The sequence below is a fragment of the Cucurbita maxima genome, unplaced genomic scaffold (genome assembly GCF_002738345.1).
Source record: "Cucurbita maxima cultivar Rimu unplaced genomic scaffold, Cmax_1.0 Cma_Scf00034, whole genome shotgun sequence".
Classification (NCBI taxonomy): domain Eukaryota; kingdom Viridiplantae; phylum Streptophyta; class Magnoliopsida; order Cucurbitales; family Cucurbitaceae; genus Cucurbita; species Cucurbita maxima.
The window spans coordinates 2,250,949-2,273,521 of NW_019272050.1; the positions used below are offsets into that span (position 1 = coordinate 2,250,949).

Below are 22,573 nucleotides of genomic sequence, written 5' to 3' on the forward strand. Positions count from 1 at the left end.
AAAAAAAAAAAAAAGATTTTCATACAATTATTCTTTCAACTGTACTGGTATGAATTTGTTATTTAGAAGACTATGGTCCCCTGAAAATCATAAGAGAGGCCATAAGCAATATGCATGAATGAAATGAAGAGTGGCACTTACCCATTGTTCTAGGGGCAGCATGGAACCCTTCACCCTCACACTGGTCTTCCAATTCCTCGACTTAGATCCAGTATGCCGTTCCCACTCACTAAGTGCTTGTTTTTCTGTCCCGCAAGAACCACACTTGCATACAACTCTGCAAAGAAACACAAAAGTGAACTAGCATCAACAGCATTAACAATATACCTCACCTTCTTAACCCCCAACCGCACTGAAAAAAGTAGAAGAAAAAAGGGGGGGAACATAACAAAAGGAAGGACTAAATTGAGTCAATATAAGCTTACAAGTGAAGGCTTGGAAAATAAGTGCCTTCCACACCATTGCAGAGCACATTAACTTTGTTAGAATGAACCGTTCGTTCATTATCCGTGTTCCCTCTATAAGCAAAACTAACAATCATCAGAAGTTATTAATAGCAGAACCTATCTACTTCAGTATTACTGAACTAATACAAAGTAAAATAGTTGAACCAAGTAACAATATAACCAAAAGATAACTTACAAAAAGAAAAGAAAAGAAAAGAAAAATAAATGCTAAGCTGAATTACTTGACTTTGGGTCGTGATTTTTCGGAATCTGATAGCTCAAAATCAAACTTTACTTTGCATGTAGGGCAGAAATAATCAGTACTTCCAAGATCCTGAAAGAACAAAAGTTACTTAGATGAGGGAAGAGAGAGAGAGAGAGAGAAACAGCATGATGAACAAACCTTGAACAGGTTGCTTGAAATTTTGTCACACGCTGCATGCACCCATACTTTACAACCATCACAACGAACCTATTCACATACAGGGTTTGGGAGAAACAAAAATTGCCTTCATCTTTAAGAACAATGATAAAAGTCAAAACCATAGTTCGCTAGCATGTTCACGTACCCAACTACCACTATCTGAATGATTCCAAATCTTTCTGCATATGCCGCAATAATGTTTTGAATTCGTTAACTGAAGAAAATGGTAAATTTTAATTTTAGCACGAAGAAACCACATGGTATAGATTTGAATTTAATAGCAATATTGCCGGTAGAAAGTTAAAGTCAAAAGAAATTCTTCCAAGGAAGGCATGTTATACATACCCTTGTGCATGATTTACATAAAAATTGACTGCCAGGAGGTGAAGCCTTCATTTTCTTCACCAATTTTACAGGAAGTGTTTGGCCACAACCCTCACAATGCCGTCCATCTTTCTTTGCATATATTTCCTGCGTATAGTAATCGACTTGTTGAAGTACAACGGTGGGGAGCAAACTCATTTATTCAATCACCAAAGGAAAGAAGGTCAATTTCTTAAACTACTGGCAGACAAAGTACATACAAAAATATATTATATTGCTTCACAAATTTATCGAAACTTGCAAATAGAATATATCTTTCATAGAACAAATGAAAAAGGAGTGGCTAGACGCCTACAAAAGCCAAAAGACCTGCTAAAAATTCCTCCAATCAACAACAACCAAAAGACAATCATAATTACAAAAACTTCGATGAAGACAACTTCAATTAGTGGAAGCCAAAACAATGTTATCCAAACAAAACTATAGTCCTTGTTTACTCCGGGAAAGATTACAATTGTAAGATCCCACATTGGTTAGAGAGGGAAATGAAGCATTCTTTATAAGGGTGTGAAAACCACTCTCTAACAGACGTGTTTTAAAACCTTGAGGGGAAGCCTGGAAGGGAAAGCCCAAAAAGGACCATATCTGCTAGCGGTGGGCTTGGGCTATTACAACAATCTTCCCAAATTTTCCAAAGGATGGATTAAACCTAATTAGATCAAAGCATCCGGGCTTTTACTAGAGATTATTTCCACAAAAAGCTACTCCAGACCTTCACATATTGAGGGAAGGCACAGCCTGCTGGTCCCTCCTAAATTCTCTGAAGAATTTATGCATGACAAAAGAGCTCACCAAATTCCTAAAACAGCTAGAAAGCCAAAGAAAGATCACCCAATTTGCTTGAAAGGGACAAACAAGTATCACTCAAGAATTTTGATCAGCTAGCTCTTCTACTTCTATACCTTACTCTCTTGCTTTCCACGAAGATGACATCTTTTGGGCTACCAACCTCCTCTGGAAATTGGGTTATCTTTCCTTCTCTGTCTCCTCGCACCCCCCATTAAAAAAAAAGCAAAAAAACTGTGCTTGCATCGTTGCTTAATATGTTCGGTCTCTCATGATGGATCTAGTTTCATGGAAGACTACAGAACAAACTGCTAAATAGATTTTTCATAACATTTACGTTCTTCTTCAAGGTTGCATCTTTTCTCACGCTTGAAAACAGAGTATTATTACATAAATGAAGTATCCGCCTTTCGAAAATTTATAAATAAAAAATGCAAGTTTTGTATCGGTTCCTCTCTACACTCTCTAAACCTACTTCACGATGCACATATATGAAACAGAAGCATTACGCCAGAAATCAATCAGCCAAACTGTAGAGCTTAAGAGAAGATCCGAAGTTAACACAAACATTTAATGGAGTATTCTGCCGGGCGGGGGTTTCTTACCCCCAGCCCCTATCTGATTCCTTCTTTTTATTAATAATACATCGGATGTTTCTTGTTAATAAAAAAGGAAAGAACGCGGTAAATGAAAGAAAATAAAATAGCAGTACCTTAATCCAGCTAGTCCACTTAGGAGGAGAGTGGCAATCAGGATCCTGGTTAGAACCAGTAGCTTCCTGAGTCCCTCGGAAAAGGAATTCTTCAGCAATCGTATTTCCAGCTGCCATATTAATATCTGCAATCAATTTCTCTGTAAAACCACGTTCTGCAAGAAATGCTTCCTCTATTGCAATCTGGAACTCGTTAGGTTTGAATCTATCCAATTCTGGCTGTCCTTGGAACCTAGAGCATGAAAAATTTGACTGAGTATGGAGTTCAGTTCATACGAAATGTTGTAAACAGTAACTGAAGACCTATACCTGTCTACAAAATCCATAAATGGAAAGATCATCCCTCGCCTCACCCATGCATAATCCTGCTCATGATCATTGAAATTTTCACAAAACAGAGTCACATTCTTCTATAAATAGAAACAAAGAGACTATAACGGTGGTTTCAATTAAAAGAAAACTTGTAAATAGTTATAGCCATACCCTTTGATTTTCGTTCCCTGAATATCCGAAGAACATAATGCAAGCTGCATCTGCAACACAAGCTCTCAAAACTAGTTCAGGTGCCTGAGTTATAGGATCGATGACAATGGCAGGCCAAAATGGCTCTTTCCTCCCTGTCTTCGCCCATACAATATCACCTGAATAGAAGTCTTCAGGTCCGTACAAACCATCCTTGGGTTTAGTCTCCTTTGGACTTGCATCTTCACCAACTACATCAACTGGGAACTTCTCATCTTCAACAACAGTCTCGTGTACGGAAGTTAGTGAACTACGAGAGCTCGAATACTTCCTGAAATCGAAATTCTTGAACTCCATACCCGCTTGTTCATCTTCCTCCTCTTCACAAAATGCTGGGCACTTCACGAACTTGAGTCCCAATTTCTCACCGTTCTGTAATTTCTTGGCGGTCCCATTACAAATTCTAGGAGTTTTGAAACTGAATTTCTCCTTCTTACACTTGAATTCCTCATCGAAAGTGTAATCGCGCAAGCAAGTCTTGCTGTCTTTCTTCCAATTCTCGATAACAGAATCGTTGAATCGAGAAGGAAGAACCTGAACCCGTCCTCTCGAAGTTCTCACGAGGGGCGGTCGTGGGACCTCGGCCGGCCGTTTCGTAGCTTCCCTTGCTAATGATTCTCGGCTGTTCGACTTGGACTCCATTTCCATGGCGGAACAAGATATCTGGGTAGCCCACAACGGCGAAATCCCCTTGTTGTTGGTGCCGAGAATGTGGTGAAGATTCAGAGGGATTATTCCAGCGGCAACCTCGCCGAGAAGATGAAGTGGGTAATAACCATTTAGCTTTCTCTTCTTCCTGGCGGCGGAAGTCTCGTCGTCTTCACCAAGCGAGTCGGCGAGTTTACACCGTTTGAGATTCGGCATTTGGGATTTGAGATTGCGTTTGATTATCATTTTGTCCGAATGATAAACAAAATTTCAGTTCATAAAACTGCAACCCCTTAATGCAAATTGGAGGTTTACATTTAAGAGTAAAAACCCAAGTCGCGAAATTCACATAAAACCCTTCCCCCCTCAAATTGGGGCGAGAACAGAGCAATGGAAAAACAATTGAACAGTGAAATAGCACTCGAAAAGGACGGGGGAAAGGGAAACGAAAATCCGACACCAAAATCAAAGGAGGGAAATTGGGCTGTTCGCGAAGAGAGAAAAGAAACGAAGCAATCGAATTCCCAGAGGCTGAATGAATAGGGATCTGTTCGAAGGGAAGGGAAGGGAAGGAAACTCCCTCTCTCTCTCTCTCTCTCTCTCTCTCTCTCTCTCTCTAACTGGGTCAGAGCATAGAAGGCAGAAGGGGAGAGAGAAAGAGAGGTAATATTTAATAATAATTACTCATTCCAATCGAAAATAAATTATCCTCTGTTTCTTTTTGGGTTGTCAAATATAATGGTTTTGGAGCCAGAAAAACAACACAATCCATATGAGAGGAGAGAGAAATAGGGATCGGCGTTGGTTTGGTTTCAAATTTTGCAATTTGGGGTGAAGGGGTTGCCCTCTGCCTCAGCCATTGCCCTTTTCCTTTTCCTTTTCTTCACTTCTCTTACAGTCTTTGAACCACCATTATTTACACTTCGTTTTTGGTTCAACGCAGAATGTGGAGTGTAAGGGAGAGAGTGTGTATTCTCGTCTTTTGAGTTTATTAAACCCTTTGATGGAGTTGACCCTCCATTGGGGAAAAAAATCAGTAAAAATTGCTTCTTTGTGTGCCCCTGTTTTGAAGATGATAATTTGCTAAAAACAATTGAAGCAAGGAGGTTAAATTTGCGTGCCCCTGCTTCTTTCTTTCTGCTTCTTTCTTTCTGCTTCTTTCTTTCTGCTTCTTTCTTTCTGCTTCTTTCTTTCTGCTTCTTTCTTTCTGCTTCTTTCTGTGAAACAACAACCTTAGTTCCAATGTCGATGTCGGATCACGTGAAGTAAGAATGAAAAATAAGAACACATCACATGAACCTTCACTTCACTCAATGGTTTCGGTGTCTTCTTGTTTTTGTGTAGTTTTGTATTTTTCTTGAAAATCCAGAGACCCTTCGAAGGGAACAAGAAGATGAAAGGAGAATCCCTTTCGTTTCCTTCCCACAAATTCGTATTTCGTTTGAAAGCAAGGATATGAGTTAATGAAGAAAGAGGGCTTGAACAACAGAAGTATTTGCTTTTGGTTTGAAACTGATAGCTGTGAACAAACATGGAGTCACACGGAGTGGTACACAGCATTCGAAGAAGATGAAAGAAGTGTAGTGATTGTCTCCTAGCTTCAGAAAGGAAGCAAGAACTGGGAAGTAAGGAAGCAGGGGGGGAGATATGGAGCCTGACATCACAATTCTTTATGCTTTGTCTGGTCCTGGACTGTTACCATTTGGACCAATCTCCAGTTTTTATGTCATCTGCTTAGGACAACAAAAGGAATTCATTTAAATACAATAATGTCGAGAACTCCAAATAAGTTTCTAATCATCTCCGACATCCAGGAAGGAGTTAGTCAATAATGCATGTCAATTACCTTTCAACTATCGATTACAAAAAGAAGTTGTTAAATGATTGAATCGTTACACTAAACCCCAATCAATGCATTTCATTACTTTCTTTAGGAGTGCTTGAAAAAAAACAATACTCAAGTTGGGTTGGATTGAGTTGAATTGAAAATTAAGTTGAGGTAGGCAAAACCCAATTGAGTTGGTTCGGGTCTTGGGTCCAGTAAGTTGAATGGACTCAACCCATAAAATTCCCTAAACATGTAATGGCTGAAATCTACTTTTAAAAATATTGTTCTCTATAGATTTTCTTTTTCGGACTTCTCTTTTTAACTTCATTCTAAAAACGTGTCTGCTAAGAAAAGATTTTCACACCTTTATCAAAATGCTTTGTTCTCCTACCGATGTTAGATCTCACTATCTACCCCTTTGGAATCCAACATTCTCATTGTAACTTGTTCCTTTCTCCAATCAATGTGAGACCCTTCAGTCTACCCCCTATCGGGGCCCAGCATCCTTGCTGACATACCGTCTCATGTCCACCTCCTTCGGGGCTCAATTTTCTCGACACATCATTCGATGTCTGGCTCTGATACTATTTATAACAGTCTAAGTCCATCTCTGTAAGTGGATTGGACTTTTCCTTGAGGGTTATAAAATGCGTTTACATTCCTTCTCCTCCACAAATTACTGGGATTTCAAAAAATCTATCCTAAGGTCAGGTTAATTGTTTCTCCACAAATTACTGGGATTTCAAAAAATCTATCCTAAGGTCAGGTTAATTGTTTGAAGACTCTTGGTTGAAGATATATTTGACAAAGTAGGCTTAGCTCTATCAGCCGAACAGCACAGCACGCCCATCTCGTACAAACTTAATAAACAAAGAACTTTTATTTCCTATTTTATTCAACGGATAATATATATATATATATACAAATGTAGGCAACCATTTTAGTGTACAAAAGATAGTAATACAAATCATAATATGACAAAATACCCTACAGCCTTCTTGGTTTGTGGATTTTATTGAGTGAGATTCAATCTGAACTTTCCACAAACATAAACTCTATGGCTTCTGCTCAACTCTCCCACCTCATCTTCAGAACAAGCTTCTCATGCCTATATTGCTTTTCATTCTTATTTTCTCATAGAAACAGCATTGAGAGTGAGCTACTGCCCTTGACTTCAGTTTCGTCCGTCTTCGCAAACCTTCCACGGATCCTAGGTTGACTGTCTGCAAGAGCCTTCCTACAAGCATACTGAAAACCAGACCATACAATGAAATTTATGAACAACAATTCACCAAGATTAGAAACTGTATATGCAAGAATATGTGGCGTAAGATCCCACCACTATGGGGAGGGTGGGGAGGGTGTGGAAACTTCTCCCTCGCAGATGCGTTTTAAAAATCTGGAGGGAAAGCCCAAAGAGAACAATATTTGCTAGTGGTGGGCTTGGGCCGTTACAAATGGTATCAAAGTCAGACGCCGACAATGTGCCAACAAGGAGGTTAAGCCTCGAAGGGAGGTGGACACGAGGCGGTGTGTGCCAATGAGAAGGCTAGGCCCCAAAAGGAGGTGGATACGAAGGGAGTGGAACGAGTGTCAGCGAGAACGCTGGGCAGAAGGAGGGTGGATTGTGAAATCCCACGTCGGTTGGGAAGGAGAACGAAACATTCTTGATAAGGATGTGGAAACCTCTCCTTAGCATACGCGTTTTAAAAACCTTAAAGAAAACCTAAAAGGAGAGGCCCAAAGAAGACAATATCTACTAACGGGGGGCTTGGGCCGTGGATTACATGCATACAGCCCTACCGTGGGAGTTCCTCAAAGGGCTATGATAAGTTTCTGATGATTTGAAATGAAACGTAACATTCTGTTTTCTTTTTACCTTGATCTTTCTCCCAAAATTCCTCTTTGTCTTCTTGTTCCTGTATCGGTAAAGCTTTTCTAGGCGTTCCTCGTTGATACAATTGCTGAACGAGGGTCGTTGGAAGGAAGAATGGATCATGCCTATCTTGTCATTGCCGAGTGTCTGCCGCCAAAAAAAAAACAAAAAATTAAAGATCTATCAAGTCCAAAGCCTAGAAACAACTGACCATTGTTGTAACATGTCTTACCTTTATATCTCCTTCACTAAATGCTCTCCTCATCCCATAAACAGAACTGAAATCCATGCCAGGGAAATCTATTAAACTTGGCTTGATGGTAGGTTCTTTCAACAAATCCATTGAGCTTAACCCCCCCGAGCTGGTACTTTTCTGGATCGAGACATCAGGGAGTGGCTTGTTTTCCGGAATTTGATTTTCTTCTGGGTACAGTACTGGAATATCAATGTTCAGGGATTCAGGCAGTGGCCTTTCTAATGCAGCTTTTTCCAAGAGATCCTTTTCACACTCATAATATACCTCATTTAGCAGCTGGTCATTTTGAAGCGATTGAAAGTCTGCAACTTTTAGTCCTTCAGGAGAGATGACTTCTTCAGCACAAGACATCATTGAAATGGCTGCCATCACAGGATGAAGACCTATGAAAGTGTCTTCAACAAATGGTTGTGGTTGTGGGGCTTCAAACAGATCTCCTTCCCCACCCATGTCATATTCACAGATTGTGGATATCTGCATTATATTTGAAACATGCTCATAAATTTAAGCTATGGCGATGCAACCAAAAAACTATCAGAAACCATGGTATTTGAAAGTCAGTTCGGTTAAGTTTCAGGCAAAAAGGGAAAGGAAATAGAAGTGATAAGTTAAGCATTTAGGGCAACAATAGGAAAAATGGTGGAGCTAATTGGAGTAGGTTTAAGAGGTGTCGTTAAAGGTCCAAAGGCATCCTTAGTTTCTTTTTCCACAATCAGATTCCGCACTTTTAGCCAGCCAGAGAGGATCCAGAGCGCACTTTTCAGGCTGAATTTCCCTTTTTTTCCTTTACTTTCTGTGGAGCCTTCTTGTTCCAAATGGAAGTGGTTGCAAAATAACGAAGGTGGAGATTTTGTTCTGTCACGAGCATTTTCACAAACAGTAGGAGAGCAAGTGAAGTCTACCTAACAGAATGAGACAAGAAAAGAAGGGAAAAAAAGGAATGGAAGAAGGCCTGTAGAACACGAAACCCCAAAACTGAAAAAGAAGAGTTTAAGCCCATTATATTCCTTCCTATTTCTACAAATAATTTTTGACATCCAGCATGAAAAGCAGCACAGCAATATTGTGATTACAAAGTGTTTGTTGACGAAAAGAAAAAGTGATAAAAGAAAGAATTCCTTTATCGGCTTTGTTTTCACATCCATTCCACTAATATCGCCATGTACCACTTACCAACACACGTCTACCAAAATTCCCCTCCATCTTCTTTCCCGTTATCCAAATCAACACAAAAATTGCCATGGAACCCAGTTTCCATACAAACTCAGGTTCATTATAAGCTTATATCTTCCCTTAAGCAAAAAGGAGAGAAATTAAAGCTTCAAAGTTCAAAATGAAGAACACCCAAGATCGAAATGTGAAATTCCGGAGCAAATCAGCTTGAAACAGTGCAAAGAAAATGCGAAGCAGAATAACCCAGAAACAGCAATAAGAAAAAACAGAGAGATGGAGGAAAGTAGTAGTACCGTTGGAGAAGAACATGGCTGGTGGGTTTTGCAAAACTCCTCGAGCTGGTGGACCTGGGAGAAGTTCTGAAAGTGAGGAAAGAAAACCCCAATATCCTCGAACATCTTGAGTGCCCAATGAAATCGAAATCCCTTAAAGTTGAAGAAAATGGCAGCAAATGTTGAGAAGAGAAGCAGAGTAGCAAAAAACAGAGCAGCCGAAACGAAGAGAAAGAAAAGGGTGTTGATGGGTTTGTTTTGGAGGTGAGAAACTGAGGAATTTATAGTGAGAAGTTAATTTGATGACTGAATTGAAAGCACCCATATAAGTATATGATGTAATCAGGTTTCCCCACAACACACATAACGACAAAACAAGTAAAATACCTCAATTTTTTAATATTTTTTTTTAATTGCATAAAACTAAAAATGATTTGTATTTTTCAATGGTATTCGAGGTTCGCAGAATTATTTTGTTTTTTCCCCCCCTAAAAAAGTCAGACCTCTACAAGAACCGACGTTTTGCTAATTTATTCAATTTATTTTATTAATCCCCAACAATTAAATTTTTTTTTTACATATATTGTTTAAATTATAATGTATAGATTGGATAATACGTGTGTTAACTTTGTTGGAAGCAGATGAAGGTGAGTTGTGGACAGCCAAAGGAATATGGGTCCAATAGTAATATATTCACGCGCGGTAAGATAGCCCGGGTGTGTTTAATTTTTGGCATCCTTTAAGAAAGGTAGACAAAATGAATAATTTAGGGACAGAAGCTTTCTAGAAATGGAAGGTTTGGTATAGTTTGATGGTAGCTAGATTGATAATTAGCAGTGAAAGGTCCTTGGGATGGGCATTTGGGAATATCATGCCTTTCTTCTTATAACTCATAAGTATTCAACAACCCCATAAAAGATTTTGGTGTCTCCATATTAAAAGAAACAACGTGGACAATATAAAAAAGATGGCAAAATTATTTGGTTTATAATATGGTTTGGGACATAAGAATCAATAATTAAGATAAGATCTTACTATTTTTTGTGCCATGGAAAAGGCCAAAACAAAAGAAAAGGAAATGCACCAACAAAAATGAAAGAGGAGCAAAAGGAGAATAATTTAACGTGCAAAGTTGATTACATCAACTGTGGTTAATAAATGGATCAAGAGGTGCTACTTATATCAACAAAATACAACTTCCGTTTGAGTAGTGGGTGGGTGGGTGATGGAATTTTGATTTTGAGAAAGAAAAAGCGATGGAAGAAACTGAAACCCGAAATACGGCGATGCCCACTAAAAGATAGAAATGGTGGAAAATAAAATAAAATAAAATATTAATGAGGATTAGAATGAGAATAATAAAGAAAATGAAAAAGTGAAAAAGGGTTAAATTCAAAATGCTTAACAGGCAACAAGAAAGAGTGGTGTGAAAAGGTGAAATTCTTTTTGGTTTTGGGGCAATACCAAAAAAAAAGAAGAAGAAAGAAATGGAAAACCTTGAAATTCCCATATTCGGAAACCAAATAAAATAAATAAATAAATAAATAAATAATTAAGTTTCAATTTTAAATTCAATGCCAAAAGTACTACAACATCTACTACTACTGTACGCATGTCCTTGACATTTCATGTTTTTTTTTTTCTTTTAAATCTTCGAATATGTTCTTTTCTCTCTCTCGGTTTCTTTTTTTAAAAAGTAATTTTGGGCGCTGAAAAATTAGTCGGCATTGAGAGGTTGACTTTCCCTTAAATAAAAGAAGAATTAATATTTAAATTAAAAACGAGTATTTTTAATTTCCAAGTCTTGGATGGGTTGTGTTCTGATAATAAACAAATGCCAATATTTTAAGTTGAGTAAAATAAAAAAAAAAACAAAAAGGCAATTAATTAGTTTTTTTTTTTTTTTTTTTGAAAAGATTGAATTAATGAAAAGAAGAAACAGGTGGGATGTGATGGATTCATAGTGCTCGTCTTTTCTTACACCAATTCATTCAAGTATATATTTATTTATTTTAGAAGTTGACATGGAATAATTAAAAAAAAAAAAAAAAAAGTGGTTAGTGGGGTTCATTGTCAAAAACCTCTGTCCTGAAGCTGCTGCTGCTGCTGCTGCTCTTGGTTGTTACTGGAATCATGTCTGTGATGTGTTTACCCTCTTTACACTTAGCCAACTCTTTATCAAATTCTTTCCCTTTTTCCATGCAACTTTTTTTATCATCTTTTTAATAATTAAATAACACTATTTTATTATAATGTGACCAAGGAGATAGTTGATTAGGGTTGGTGGTACCCAAATTGGCAAACCATGTATTTAAAGATAGCATAATAACACAACTGGGTGTTAATCATATTAATATTCCATCAACTCTATATAGTGAACTAAATTTGTATTTTTTTTCATATAGTGAACTAAATACAAACATATTTCCCCACCACTATGCTTTCAGCCCTCCCTTTGCAAAAACGATTATACAAAAATAAAATAATAATAATGATAGAAAGTAAGCCTAAGTACAATGGTTTGATATTGATATGATATGATTGGAACTTCAAGGCAAGAATCAATCAACTTTTTGCTCACTATTTAAGAAAATGTGCGCATCCAAATGCAATTCGCCATAAATCAAGCCCTTCATTTGTATTTTTACTTATTTTTTTGGTTAAGTGATAATTTAGAGTTGGAGGAGAAGGTTTGAATATATATATGTTCACATTTTGAAAATTACAGGTCTTAGAGGCCACCCTTTCGTTGGATTCACGAGAATAATTTGCCTATAAATCTAAACCATCCAATATCACTCTCTCTCTCTCTGCACATTTTAGAGGCAAATTTACATTCAAACTCTCATACATCAATCACCATTTTGCATTAAATCCTCCATTTTCAATAATAACCAACCTATTCTTTTCTTTTTAATTATTAAAAAAAAAGTTCATAAAATTTAACATATTTGTATTTAGATGGGCATGGATGGATGGATGGATGGATGGTGTGCCTTCATTCTTCTGGTCTTGGACCTATTTAATAGGTCAATTATACATTTCTTTCAACTTTAATAGTCTTAAAAATGGAATGAACCCACTCTAATCATTGTGTCTTGTCTAAATCAACTCTGGTTTTGAGAGGAATAAATCTGGTATAAGAAAACAGGAAAGAAGAAAAGAAACAGGTGGCATTGCAACACAATGGAATGGGGATGAAAAACGGAGTAATTAATTGCCATTTGAAAACGCAACCACACGTGGATGCAAAGCAGAGGCTGAAGGTCCTCCTGACCAAAATGATATTGGAATTGTGTTCTGTGCGGGGACAAGAAGGAGCTGTCCTAGAATGGAACAAACTCGTCTCTCTCCCAAACACCTCGTTTACCTCGTCATCCCCATTCATTATTATGCCTTCCACGTGTCAACCCTGCACACGCTTTCCTCGCTTTTCTAGGAACTAGGACTGCTTCCTAATAAAATACTTGATTATTTCAAAATATTAAAACACAGAAAATGATTGTACTTTAGGAAGATTTGTTAGAATTATTAGTGTAATGAAAGGAAGCTTTGAATTGTAGGGAAGAGCAACAGCAATATTAAGGGAAAGTATGTAGTATATTAACCCTTCATTTATTTGTTATTATTTAATATTATTATCAAGTCTTGGAGGCCTGTGACGTTTTGGTGATTCAAATGGATACAAGAAAGAATTAACTGAAATGGATCCTACGTAAACTCCAAAATGGGATTAGAGGTTTCATTACAAAATATATTTATTTTACCCTTATTTCTTTCTGTCCTTCTTTGAATTATTAGTCAGATTTAAAAAAACATGAAACTAATCACATTATATCACTCATGGATCTTATTTTTTGACGGCTATAAAATAAGGTATGCTGGGGGACAATTATTTTATTTCTTACCTTTTCTTCATATCTAATTTTATCCATCAGCCTCTCTAAATCTAAACTTTATAAACAATTAATTTATATAAACATAATAATATTTATTTTTTTTCACCGGTTAATATTAACAAGCCCTTGTTTGTGCTCCAAAAGTGTAGGATAGGATTCTTTTTCTTCTTTTTTATATGCTTCTTTTTAGGTATGGTACCACAAAATGCAACATGCTACTCGATAATGAACAAGTGTTCTATCACATGATATACGGTCGGGTAATGAGTTCTCTAGCGTATTTGTACAAGATTTTGTTATAAAATTTTATGTTAATTTAAAAACAACCATAGTTGGACTGATTTGAATTGTAGAATTAAAAGGAAAAAAAGAAAGAGAGAGAACATTAGAAAGTGCCTTTTTCAAATGGACAGGAAAAAGAAATATATGATAGTCACGTAGAAATGTTCGCAGGCCGGATACGCTCCAACTCTGGGCCTCCCGCTGAGTAAGATGATGGGCCCAGCCCATTTCTAGCCCGTATTTCTAAATATAAATTATATAATACAACTGCAACGTGTAGTCAACGTCGGGGGTATAGCTCGCATGGTAGGCACGGGGTTCGATTCCCCGCAAATCCATTTTTTGTTTTATTTAAAATTCGAATTTTTGCGGCAAAACGCACCGTTTAACGGAGACTCGTTGACAGGACCGCCATTGACTTCCGTAGTTTGGACCGGAGCGATTTCGGACCCAGTGACTCGGCTTCCTTTAGCTTCCATGTATTCAAAATGTCTGATTTTAATCCTTCTTACTCTTAATAAACATTAAAATAGGGCACGCATTGATAAAGAATGAAAAGGGTTTGGGAAATATATGATTGGAAGATGAAGAATGAAAAAGAGAAGAAATGAAATTGGGGGTTTGTCCCCCAAAACAAACAACAAACAAACAACCAACCACATGCACATTATTAATGTCTAATCAAATTTGTAGCTCTCCTTCCCATCCTAACATGCCCCTTACAATATGTTTTTGTTTAAACCCTCAAATTTGCTGTCTTTGTAAGGAACCATCTCCTATATCCTTATTCTATCATATACATAATCCTTCTTACATTTCTTTTAGTTCTTCGTGTACAACTTTTACCATCATCTAATTTATAAAGTTTTTTAGGAACTCGATCCAAATTTAATAATAAAATTAATGACATTTTCTTAATTGGGATTATATTTAATTCGAATTTCTTTTATTCCTAAGTGATTTCTTTTTATAAATGGAATAATATGTTTTTTTAGAAGCATATCATCTTTCCTTTTTGTATTTATTTACCATGGTACACCAAAGTCATTTAAAACAAATTCGAATTAAATATATTCTTCCTTTTTTAAAATTTTATTTTGGCCATATTTTTATGAACATAAAGTAAACAACTTTTGCAAAAGTTGGATGGATTTATGTAGACTTAGGTGAATTTACACAATTTAAATGGGCATTCCATGGCATAATAATCTTTATAGTTATCTTTATAATATAGAGTCCACATTCACCACTAATCAAGATCCTCTCTTTCTTCTTCTCAAAGGAAAACCATATTTTTTTAGATGGAATATCAAGTACTGAAAGAGGTAGGGAATAAAAGGAGGGTGGAAGGTGCCTCAAAATTACTTCTTTTTATAAGACAAATAAATAATTATTTCTCATTAAACTAAATAAATGATAGGAATATAAAATGTAATCAACCTTCTTCTTGCACGTTTTGGTAATCTAATCTTGGGAACTAAAATTCTAATTTGTTATGAAGGTGACCAAATTCATTTATAACTAAGCCTTTTCAAATTTAAAAATTGATAATAATGATTATTGATTAAGCAATGAGTAAATAATGATACTCATTTATTTCATATTCCCAATAATTCTGCATTCATGTGAGGCATTATTATTCTAATTCATGCCCTATTTTTTCTTTTTGTTTTTATTTTAATTTCAAACCTACCGATTTCACCCTTCAAAAGAAAGTAAGATCAGAGGGATGAATGGTTGGGAGTGTTAAAAGGGAAAAAAATATATGATTTCTATTAGTATGAAACCAATGGGAAAAACCAAAAAAAAAAAAAAAAAAAAANTTCTAGTCTCCAACCAAAACCTAGTCTCATTTCCTTTAATTTTGTAATAGATGTCATCCTACAATATTGTCACTTCATATATTAAAAACTTTATTAAATTCTTGACTCGACAAGCTTATCACAACGTTTGAATCCGTAATCAAACTTGTTTGACTAAATACCGCATCTATGTAAATAATATTCTTTATTTATTGCCTTTTAACATTCTACCATAAAAATATTAAAAAAAAAAAAAGTTTAATTAGTTTGACTTTCATGCTAAAAATACTTTTTCTAACTTAAAAAAAGTTATACCAATAGGTATAAGATATGGCTTCATTTTCTTTTTATAAATAAAATAAATAGAAAAATTTATATTTTTTAAAAATATATATTATAGGATAAAATATCTAAAGATATAATTATCGAGGATATCTTATCTTATCTCATAAAATTAAAAAAAAAAAAAAAAAAAAAAAAGAGTGAAATATTTATCCCTTCAAATTCACTCTTTCCTCACCTCCTCCTCTACCATTTCCGATCACTCTCTCTCCTCTCCCAAAATGGGGTGTCGCCGCCTCAATGAAACCCACCCTGCTGCCAAACCAATGAGAGGACCACTTTTCCTTCTCTCCCTCCTCTCCCTCATTCTCATTCTCATCCTCCCCGCCGCCGCCTCCCCCGCTTCACTCCTCCGACTCCGAACCCCCTCCCACCCGAACCTCCCCCGAAAACCGACCCGGGCAATTTCCAAGGCCTGTGCCCGAAGTCGCCTCCCGGCTCTCTGTGTGGACTCGCTCCTGGATTTCCCTGGATCTCTGAGCGCCAACGAACAGGATCTCGTTCACATTTCCTTCAATTTGACTCTCCACCATCTCAATCAAGCCCTCTACTCATCCTCCCACCTTTCCTCTCTTCATATGGATCTTCCCCTTCGCTCCGCCTACGACGCCTGTCTTGAACTCCTCGACGATTCCGTCCATGCCCTAACCCGCTCTTTTCACTCCCTTGCGCCGCCTTCCTCCGACAGCCGCCCAACTCCCCTCGCCTCCTCCGATGACGTCATCACCTGGCTCAGCGCCGCCCTCACCAATCAAGACACCTGTACGGACGGATTCTCCCAACTCAGCGGCAATGTTAAAGATCAAATGACCGACAAACTCCACAATTTGTCGGAGCTTGTGAGCAATTGCCTGGCGTTGTTTTCCGGTAGCGTAAGGAACGACTTTTCCGGAGTGCCGATTCAGAACAAGCGACGCTTGATGAACGCCGCCGAGAAGGAGTATGATTCTGGTAACTTCCCCGGGTGGATGAGCCGGAGAGAGAGGCGGTTGCTGACGCTGCCGGTTGGGGCGTTGCAGGCCGATATTGTGGTTTCGAAGGACGGGAATGGAACGGTAAAGACGATCGCCGAAGCGATAAAAAAGGCACCGGAATTCAGTACCAGAAAGACGATCATCTACGTGATGGCAGGAAGGTAAATAGATGATGTACACTTCAATTAATATTTTTGAATTACGACTTGGCCTGATGAATTTACGGAAATACCCTTTTTGTCCTTTTTACGTACAGGTATGAAGAGAAAAACCTGAAGGTAGGGAGGAAGAAAACGAATCTGATGTTTGTTGGGGATGGGAAGGGTAAAACTGTGATTTCGGGCGGTAAGAGTATCTTTGACAACGTGACAACGTTTCACACGGCGTCGTTTGGTAAAATAAATTATTTTCAACCATTTCTCTATTTACTTAATTATTTTTATTTATTTAGTTCAATTACCCTAAACCCTAATCTAATATGATCTCTCAATTGCATGGGAATTTCATTATTCTATTCTTCTCAAATGTTTATAGAAGAATATTTTACCCATCCATCTGAGTTTCTTTTCTCTATGTTGTTGTATTTTTTGGGGTCACAGCCGTCAGCGGCGCCGGTATCATTTTGAGGGACGTGACATTTGTGAATTGGGCCGGACCGGCTCGGCACCAGGCGGTGGCCCTCCGAGTCAGCGCCGACCACGCCGTCGTGTACCGGTGCAACGTCATCGGATATCAGGACACTCTCTACGTCCATTCCAACCGCCAATTCTTTCGGGAGTGCGACATTTACGGGACGGTGGATTTCATCTTCGGCAATGCGGCAGTGGTGTTTCAAAACTGCAGCATTTACGCCCGAAAGGCGATGGAGCTTCAAAAGAACACAATCACGGCCCAGAACCGGAAGGATCCCAATCAGAACACTGGAATTTCCATCCACGCTTCCCGGATTTTGGCCACCCCCGATCTGGCGTCGCCCTCAACTACCACCAACCCAACGTATCTGGGTCGTCCCTGGAAACTGTACTCTAGAGTTGTGTACATGCAGTCATACATTGGGGGCCACGTGCACCCACGCGGTTGGCTGGAGTGGAACGCCACGTTTGCACTTGACACCTTGTATTACGGTGAGTATATGAACTATGGGCCGGGTGGGGCAGTGGGCCAGAGGGTGACCTGGCCTGGATATCGGGTCATAACGTCGAGGGTGGAGGCAAGTCAGTTCACGGTGGCGCAGTTCATTTACGGGTCGTCGTGGCTACCGTCCACTGGAGTTGCCTTCCTGGGAGGGCTAAATCTGTAATTTGGGCACCTCTATTGTACTAAGGTGCGTAATAAAGAAGGAAGAAGAACAAGAAGCTGGAGGAAAAAGGTACGTAAAAAGTGTCTGCATAAAATACTATATAATTAGCAGTGATTTTTTGTTGTTTTTTTAAAAAAATAATTTTTGGTACGGTGAATGTATGAATATTAATTTATGTTTCATTCTTTTTTTCTTTTTTTTTTTTCCTTCCCCTCTTATTTGTATTGTAACAGAATAATATTTGATATATATATATATATGATAAGGCACTAGAATGTTAATCTATTTATATATTTTAAAATTCCACGGTGAATTAGATTAATGTGTTGAATTAAAAAATAATTATTGTAAGAAGAAAAGGAAGTCAAAATAATCCACTGTTTTGGAGAGGAAATTACAAGTTTACCATCGCTTTAACTCTTAATAAATAAGACTTTATGGAAAAAGCAGATATTATAAATTCTGGACCTCAAAACTCGAGAAGAAAAAGAAAACAATAAAGCTGTTATTAGTTAGTTAAAAAAGAAAAAAGGAAAGTTGGGGGAAAAAATTGCGGAGGAAAGAGTAATAATGGGGTGGCGGTGGCGGTGGCTGTGGCGGTTGAAAATGAAAATGAAAAGAACTAGAGAGGAGTGTGAGGGCAACGGGGAACGGTGTGGGTGGCCAATAAATGAAATAAGCAATAAATGGCCATTTGAAAACCCTTCATTTGCATCTACTTGCTTTCTTATTTATTTACCCCAACCTAACTCCTCCTCTACCCATCACACCAATATTTATTTTGTGTAGGCATTTTAAGTAAACCCAAATATTGATGCGGAGGTTTTGGTAGCACTGGATATTTGAGTGAGTGCCACATTGTATCCATGCAATACTTACAAAACCCTACCAACAAACCAACCTTCCATGCAACATCACCGTGCAGGCGAGTAATCTTCGTTTATCAGCTCTTTCTCGGACATTCTTGTTCATGTCTCATACATACATACATATACGAAAAGCATCACTTGAAGATGTCTTTCTCATCTTTTAATTATAGCCCATGAGGACTCCCAACCATCCTCAACAACCACTCATACATATCTTGTTTCTAGGTACATGTGCCAAAACCATTTCCTTCCCCTGAGGACAACAAACAAGACACAAAAAGTGGTGCTACTTGAAAGGCAAATGAAAATGGACATCACATATGAGAAGAAATAATAATTAGGACAACAAAAAAACTGTGCATTTTACTTAACCCCTAAAGTAGAAGAAACGTCAAAGGAAATCACAGAGAAGAAATTTACAACAGAGAGAGAGTAGACGCAATGATGTAACGAGAAAATAAGAAGAGATACACACTTTTGGTAAGCTAAGAAGAAAGATGAGAGAGATCAGAATATTGGGCAGCCATGAATCATAACTCCTTTGGCTGAGGGGCAAGACGCCAAGGGGCATCCATCAGTATTGTTCCCCCACCAGTCGATGCTTTTTGATCCCAATGTAAGAAAGATGAGTATTGTCATGAAGGCGGTTCCAGCATCCAGCCCCCCCGACAGGATGTAATTGTACCGCTTCCACCACTCCCTCTTGTATCTGAAAACCACAAATCCAAACACGAACCCACAGATCAACCAACTGGTGAAGTTCACAGCGCTGGCTGGTGGCATCATCGATGTTGCGCCCAACAGGACAGGCATGTGGATCAGCCGAATCCAACTCTGCTTCGGGAACATCTTGTGCGCACTCCATACAAGCAAAGGGGCCATGCCTCCTCCAAAAAAGAACCAATTCACAGCTCCATATTCTCCCAGGTTCCCGAAGATTCTACGAGGCCCAACAAGCCCCCAAATCACAGAAGCATCGAAGAACACTCTGTCCATTGGGCAAGTCCAGGGGCTGTTTTCAGGCAGCAGGTTGGTATCACACAGGTCTTGAATCGATCCCATTAGCCACCAAGCAGTTGCAATGTATACAAACACGGCTATGATTGTTCCAACAATCTGCCATACCATAACGTTTAATCATTATCACCAACAACATATTTGATATTTGATGTTTAATTTCATCCCAAGGTCATAGAAATTTCACCTGGGCCATGAACATTGTCCTGGGTGGAATCTTCATGTAGTGACCAAGTTTAAAGTCGGACACAAAGGTTAGAGCTTGTGTCATACTGATATATCCATACACCTTGAAGCACATGTTGGCAACCGGGCGTTCGGGGTATGCATAACCAATGATGTATTCTGTAATAATGTTCAGACCAGGTGCCTGCAAACAAGAAAGACATTATTAGATTCAATATGAGTAAGGTTTTCAGAAAGGAACTCATGAAACCAAAGAGATTTGTCGTTTGGAATGGTGTTCCATGCCTCTCACCTGGTTTGTGGTGGCAGCAATGATGCCGATGGGAAGAGTGAAGAAGAAGGCAATCACACAAGCTAACAGTACACCCCACCAAGGCAATTGAAGCGAGACATTGTAATATTGACACGAAAAAATGGAGAGTCCAATGTTGAGCACAAGGATGACGATGAACCACCAAGTTGGCACTTGTTTGTAGGCACGCATAAGCTTTGTGTGTATGTCTATTTTTCTCTTCCCACCAAAGGCACTTCTACTTTGGTTCCACAGTTCCCTGCATATAATAAAAGAACATTTATCAATTACACAAGGTTACACACTTCCCTACACTGTAGTTTGAAGTTTTGTCGAGAATTTACCTTCCATTGAAGAGAAAGACATGCACAATTGTAGCAGAAAGAGTGGCAAATCCAAGACCATAGGTCATTGCAAAGAAGGTACTGAGATTTACAGGTCCAGTTGTGCGGTAAACTCCTCGATCAAGATGGAAATGAGAATCGACTATGCTTGAAATATTGTATCTTTGACCATTGGACATGAAAAGGGCGCTCGAATATATGGGAAATTTCTTTGCCCCATATACATTGAGCCAGTAAGTAAGGGGTGTCATGACATACATAACAAGAACAAAGCCCACAGCAATGTTGGCAGTGGCAAACCAAGGACTGGCTAGGGGACTTCCAAGGTAAGATGAAATTGTGGTCCAATCTATGCCGAATGCGCCGAGTCCAAGGCCATTCATGCCAGAACCCAGTTGATGAAGGAAAAGAGACTTTGAATCAAACCAACAGAGCCAAGAGAAAGAGGTAAGCATCAGGAGAAGATAGCCAGGAACAACATAGTAAGCAAAGCTGCAAATCATGGCCAAGAGGAAAAACTGTGTAAGAGTGGTGCCGCGTTTGGGCCTCTTTTCCTTCTCATGAAGAGCCCTGCAGATCTCAAAGTTCCCCGAGTCAGAAAACATACATGAATAGCTTCATTCAACTGGAACAGAATTAGTGAAAAGGGGTTTAGAAAATAAGACATCACCGAAATAACGACACCTGAACCAAATTGGAAGGCCACCACATCTCCCCAGGCTCAACCAGATATTTCCTGAAGAGTCCAGCCCAGCCAAATCCTAGAATCTACAATAGCAAGGAATACAAGTTATGAACACCAGAATACAGATAAGGAATAGCCATTGCAACTCTCTTCAAAATGAAAAACAAAAAGTGTAAACCCTAAGAGAAGATAGAAGACGCATTTTTCAAAACAGACAATCAAACCAATTACGGGAATGTCTGTTCGATTCAAATCGGGAATCTCGAGAAACTACTAACAAATTCAGAATTCATAAATCATATGAGTTAGGAGAGCATGCATTGTGTGGAGACTGAAAACCAAGGATAAAGAAAGAGACCTGAGTAGTGAGCATAATAAGCAGAGCAGGAATGAAAGTAAGCTGTCTCTTGTAGAGAAGCTTAACAGCAGTCAAGATATGAGTGGCATAAACAGAGCCAGCACCAGAATTAGCAAAAATGGTAATCAGAACATGCTCCTTTATATTGAAGGGTCCAGGATTCAAGGTGAACTCAAACCGGGTGCCTTGGAAAAAGGGTCGAGTGGGAAGCGTCTTGGCCATCAAATGGCCAAGGGGCACCACAGCAATCTGCGCGGCAATCGAAGAAACCGATAATGGGTTGGCTCTGTACCAAAAGAACTGGTTGACAAAGGAGAGTATGACGCAGGCCGCAACCCCCAGAACCCACATTCTGAATGTGAGAACCGGCAAGTTGGGGTCATCGGTTTTGGGGACAGTAATATCCACCTGCTTAACCGGGCACTCATCGTCGACGGCCGAGAGAGGGTCTTCGCTCTGGATCTCCGATACGCTAGTGGGCATGGTGATGTGGAGTGGGAGGCGATTGAGAGAGGGTCTTGTTCTTCTTCTTATGGAAACTGCAAAACAACCCGTAGAATATAAGGAAACTGAATCAGTGGGACTATGAATGAGATTCGAATCTCTAATGGGAATGGGAGTCGGAATTGGTCAACGAATCAAATCAGTTTCAGTTCATTATTCTTATTTAAAAAGTAAATAAATAATTTCAAATCTTATGCACCTAAATTACATCATTCAAATCTAAATATAAATATCTGAAACTGATACATAAATACATAATTATTAAATTTATTGAATATTAATATTAGACAACCTATGAATGAATAAAAATTAATTGAGCATCTTTTTATCCTACAAAAAAAAAAAAAAAAAAAAAAAAAAAAAAAAAAAAAAAAAAAAAAAAAAAAAAAAAA

The 22,573-nt window shown here is 38.3% G+C and overlaps 4 protein-coding genes across 4 annotated transcripts in view; 1 reads left to right on the plus strand and 3 right to left on the minus strand.

Annotated features, from left to right (window-relative positions):
• The window catches only part of LOC111467467 (histone-lysine N-methyltransferase ATX4-like), an 18,170-nt gene extending 6,031 nt beyond the window's left edge, over positions 1–12,139 (minus strand). Inside the window, exons 1-11 of the mRNA XM_023112371.1 lie at positions 12,127–12,139; positions 7,437–7,441; positions 3,236–4,538; positions 3,062–3,117; positions 2,753–2,984; positions 1,216–1,341; positions 1,016–1,084; positions 850–918; positions 689–780; positions 426–518; positions 142–277 (exon numbers count right to left, since the gene is read on the minus strand). Of these exons, the coding sequence (XP_022968139.1) occupies positions 142–277; positions 426–518; positions 689–780; positions 850–918; positions 1,016–1,084; positions 1,216–1,341; positions 2,753–2,984; positions 3,062–3,117; positions 3,236–4,168 (1,806 nt within the window). The 5' untranslated portion in view covers positions 4,169–4,538; positions 7,437–7,441; positions 12,127–12,139. The remainder of the gene's footprint in view (positions 1–141; positions 278–425; positions 519–688; positions 781–849; positions 919–1,015; positions 1,085–1,215; positions 1,342–2,752; positions 2,985–3,061; positions 3,118–3,235; positions 4,539–7,436; positions 7,442–12,126) is intronic.
• LOC111467478 (putative zinc finger protein CONSTANS-LIKE 11) lies at positions 6,605–9,608 on the minus strand. Its single transcript, XM_023112392.1, has 4 exons — positions 9,349–9,608; positions 7,859–8,356; positions 7,630–7,773; positions 6,605–6,998 (listed from the first exon to the last, which is right to left on the minus strand). Exons 1-4 carry the CDS (start codon positions 9,451–9,453, stop codon positions 6,885–6,887), a joined length of 861 nt encoding a protein of 286 aa, XP_022968160.1. The 5' UTR covers positions 9,454–9,608; the 3' UTR covers positions 6,605–6,884.
• Positions 12,140–15,800: 3,661 nt separating the features above from the next.
• On the plus strand, positions 15,801–18,189 carry LOC111467471 (probable pectinesterase/pectinesterase inhibitor 34). The gene is made up of 3 exons (XM_023112380.1): positions 15,801–16,787; positions 16,883–17,019; positions 17,226–18,189. Exons 1-3 carry the CDS (start codon positions 15,874–15,876, stop codon positions 17,924–17,926), a joined length of 1,752 nt encoding a protein of 583 aa, XP_022968148.1. The 5' UTR covers positions 15,801–15,873; the 3' UTR covers positions 17,927–18,189.
• Positions 18,190–19,135: 946 nt separating this feature from the next.
• LOC111467469 (oligopeptide transporter 6) lies at positions 19,136–22,307 on the minus strand. The gene is made up of 6 exons (XM_023112378.1): positions 21,678–22,307; positions 21,305–21,402; positions 20,635–21,204; positions 20,291–20,549; positions 20,000–20,182; positions 19,136–19,911 (listed from the first exon to the last, which is right to left on the minus strand). Exons 1-6 carry the CDS (start codon positions 22,158–22,160, stop codon positions 19,303–19,305), a joined length of 2,202 nt encoding a protein of 733 aa, XP_022968146.1. The 5' UTR covers positions 22,161–22,307; the 3' UTR covers positions 19,136–19,302.
• Between the last annotated feature and the right edge of the window lie 266 nt (positions 22,308–22,573).

What these genes read in the sequence shown, in the direction of transcription:
- LOC111467469 (XM_023112378.1), bottom strand. Translation starts at nt 22,160, where the DNA reads ATGCCCACTAGCGTATCGGAGATCCAGAGCGAAGACCCTCTCTCGGCC. An exon ending in TTATTATGCTCACTACTCAG is followed by an intron (nt 21,403 to 21,677) that starts GTCTCTTTCTTT and finishes TTGCTATTGTAG; the next exon opens with ATTCTAGGATTTGGCTGGGC. An exon ending in GTCTTTCTCTTCAATGGAAG is followed by an intron (nt 20,550 to 20,634) that starts GTAAATTCTCGA and finishes TATTATATGCAG; the next exon opens with GGAACTGTGGAACCAAAGTA.
- LOC111467471 (XM_023112380.1), top strand. Translation starts at nt 15,874, where the DNA reads ATGGGGTGTCGCCGCCTCAATGAAACCCACCCTGCTGCCAAACCAATG. An exon ending in ATCTACGTGATGGCAGGAAG is followed by an intron (nt 16,788 to 16,882) that starts GTAAATAGATGA and finishes TTTTACGTACAG; the next exon opens with GTATGAAGAGAAAAACCTGA. An exon ending in GTTTCACACGGCGTCGTTTG is followed by an intron (nt 17,020 to 17,225) that starts GTAAAATAAATT and finishes TTGGGGTCACAG; the next exon opens with CCGTCAGCGGCGCCGGTATC.
- LOC111467478 (XM_023112392.1), bottom strand. Translation starts at nt 9,453, where the DNA reads ATGTTCGAGGATATTGGGGTTTTCTTTCCTCACTTTCAGAACTTCTCC. An exon ending in AGCCATGTTCTTCTCCAACG is followed by an intron (nt 8,357 to 9,348) that starts GTACTACTACTT and finishes AATATAATGCAG; the next exon opens with ATATCCACAATCTGTGAATA. An exon ending in ATTTTGGGAGAAAGATCAAG is followed by an intron (nt 6,999 to 7,629) that starts GTAAAAAGAAAA and finishes TCTGGTTTTCAG; the next exon opens with TATGCTTGTAGGAAGGCTCT.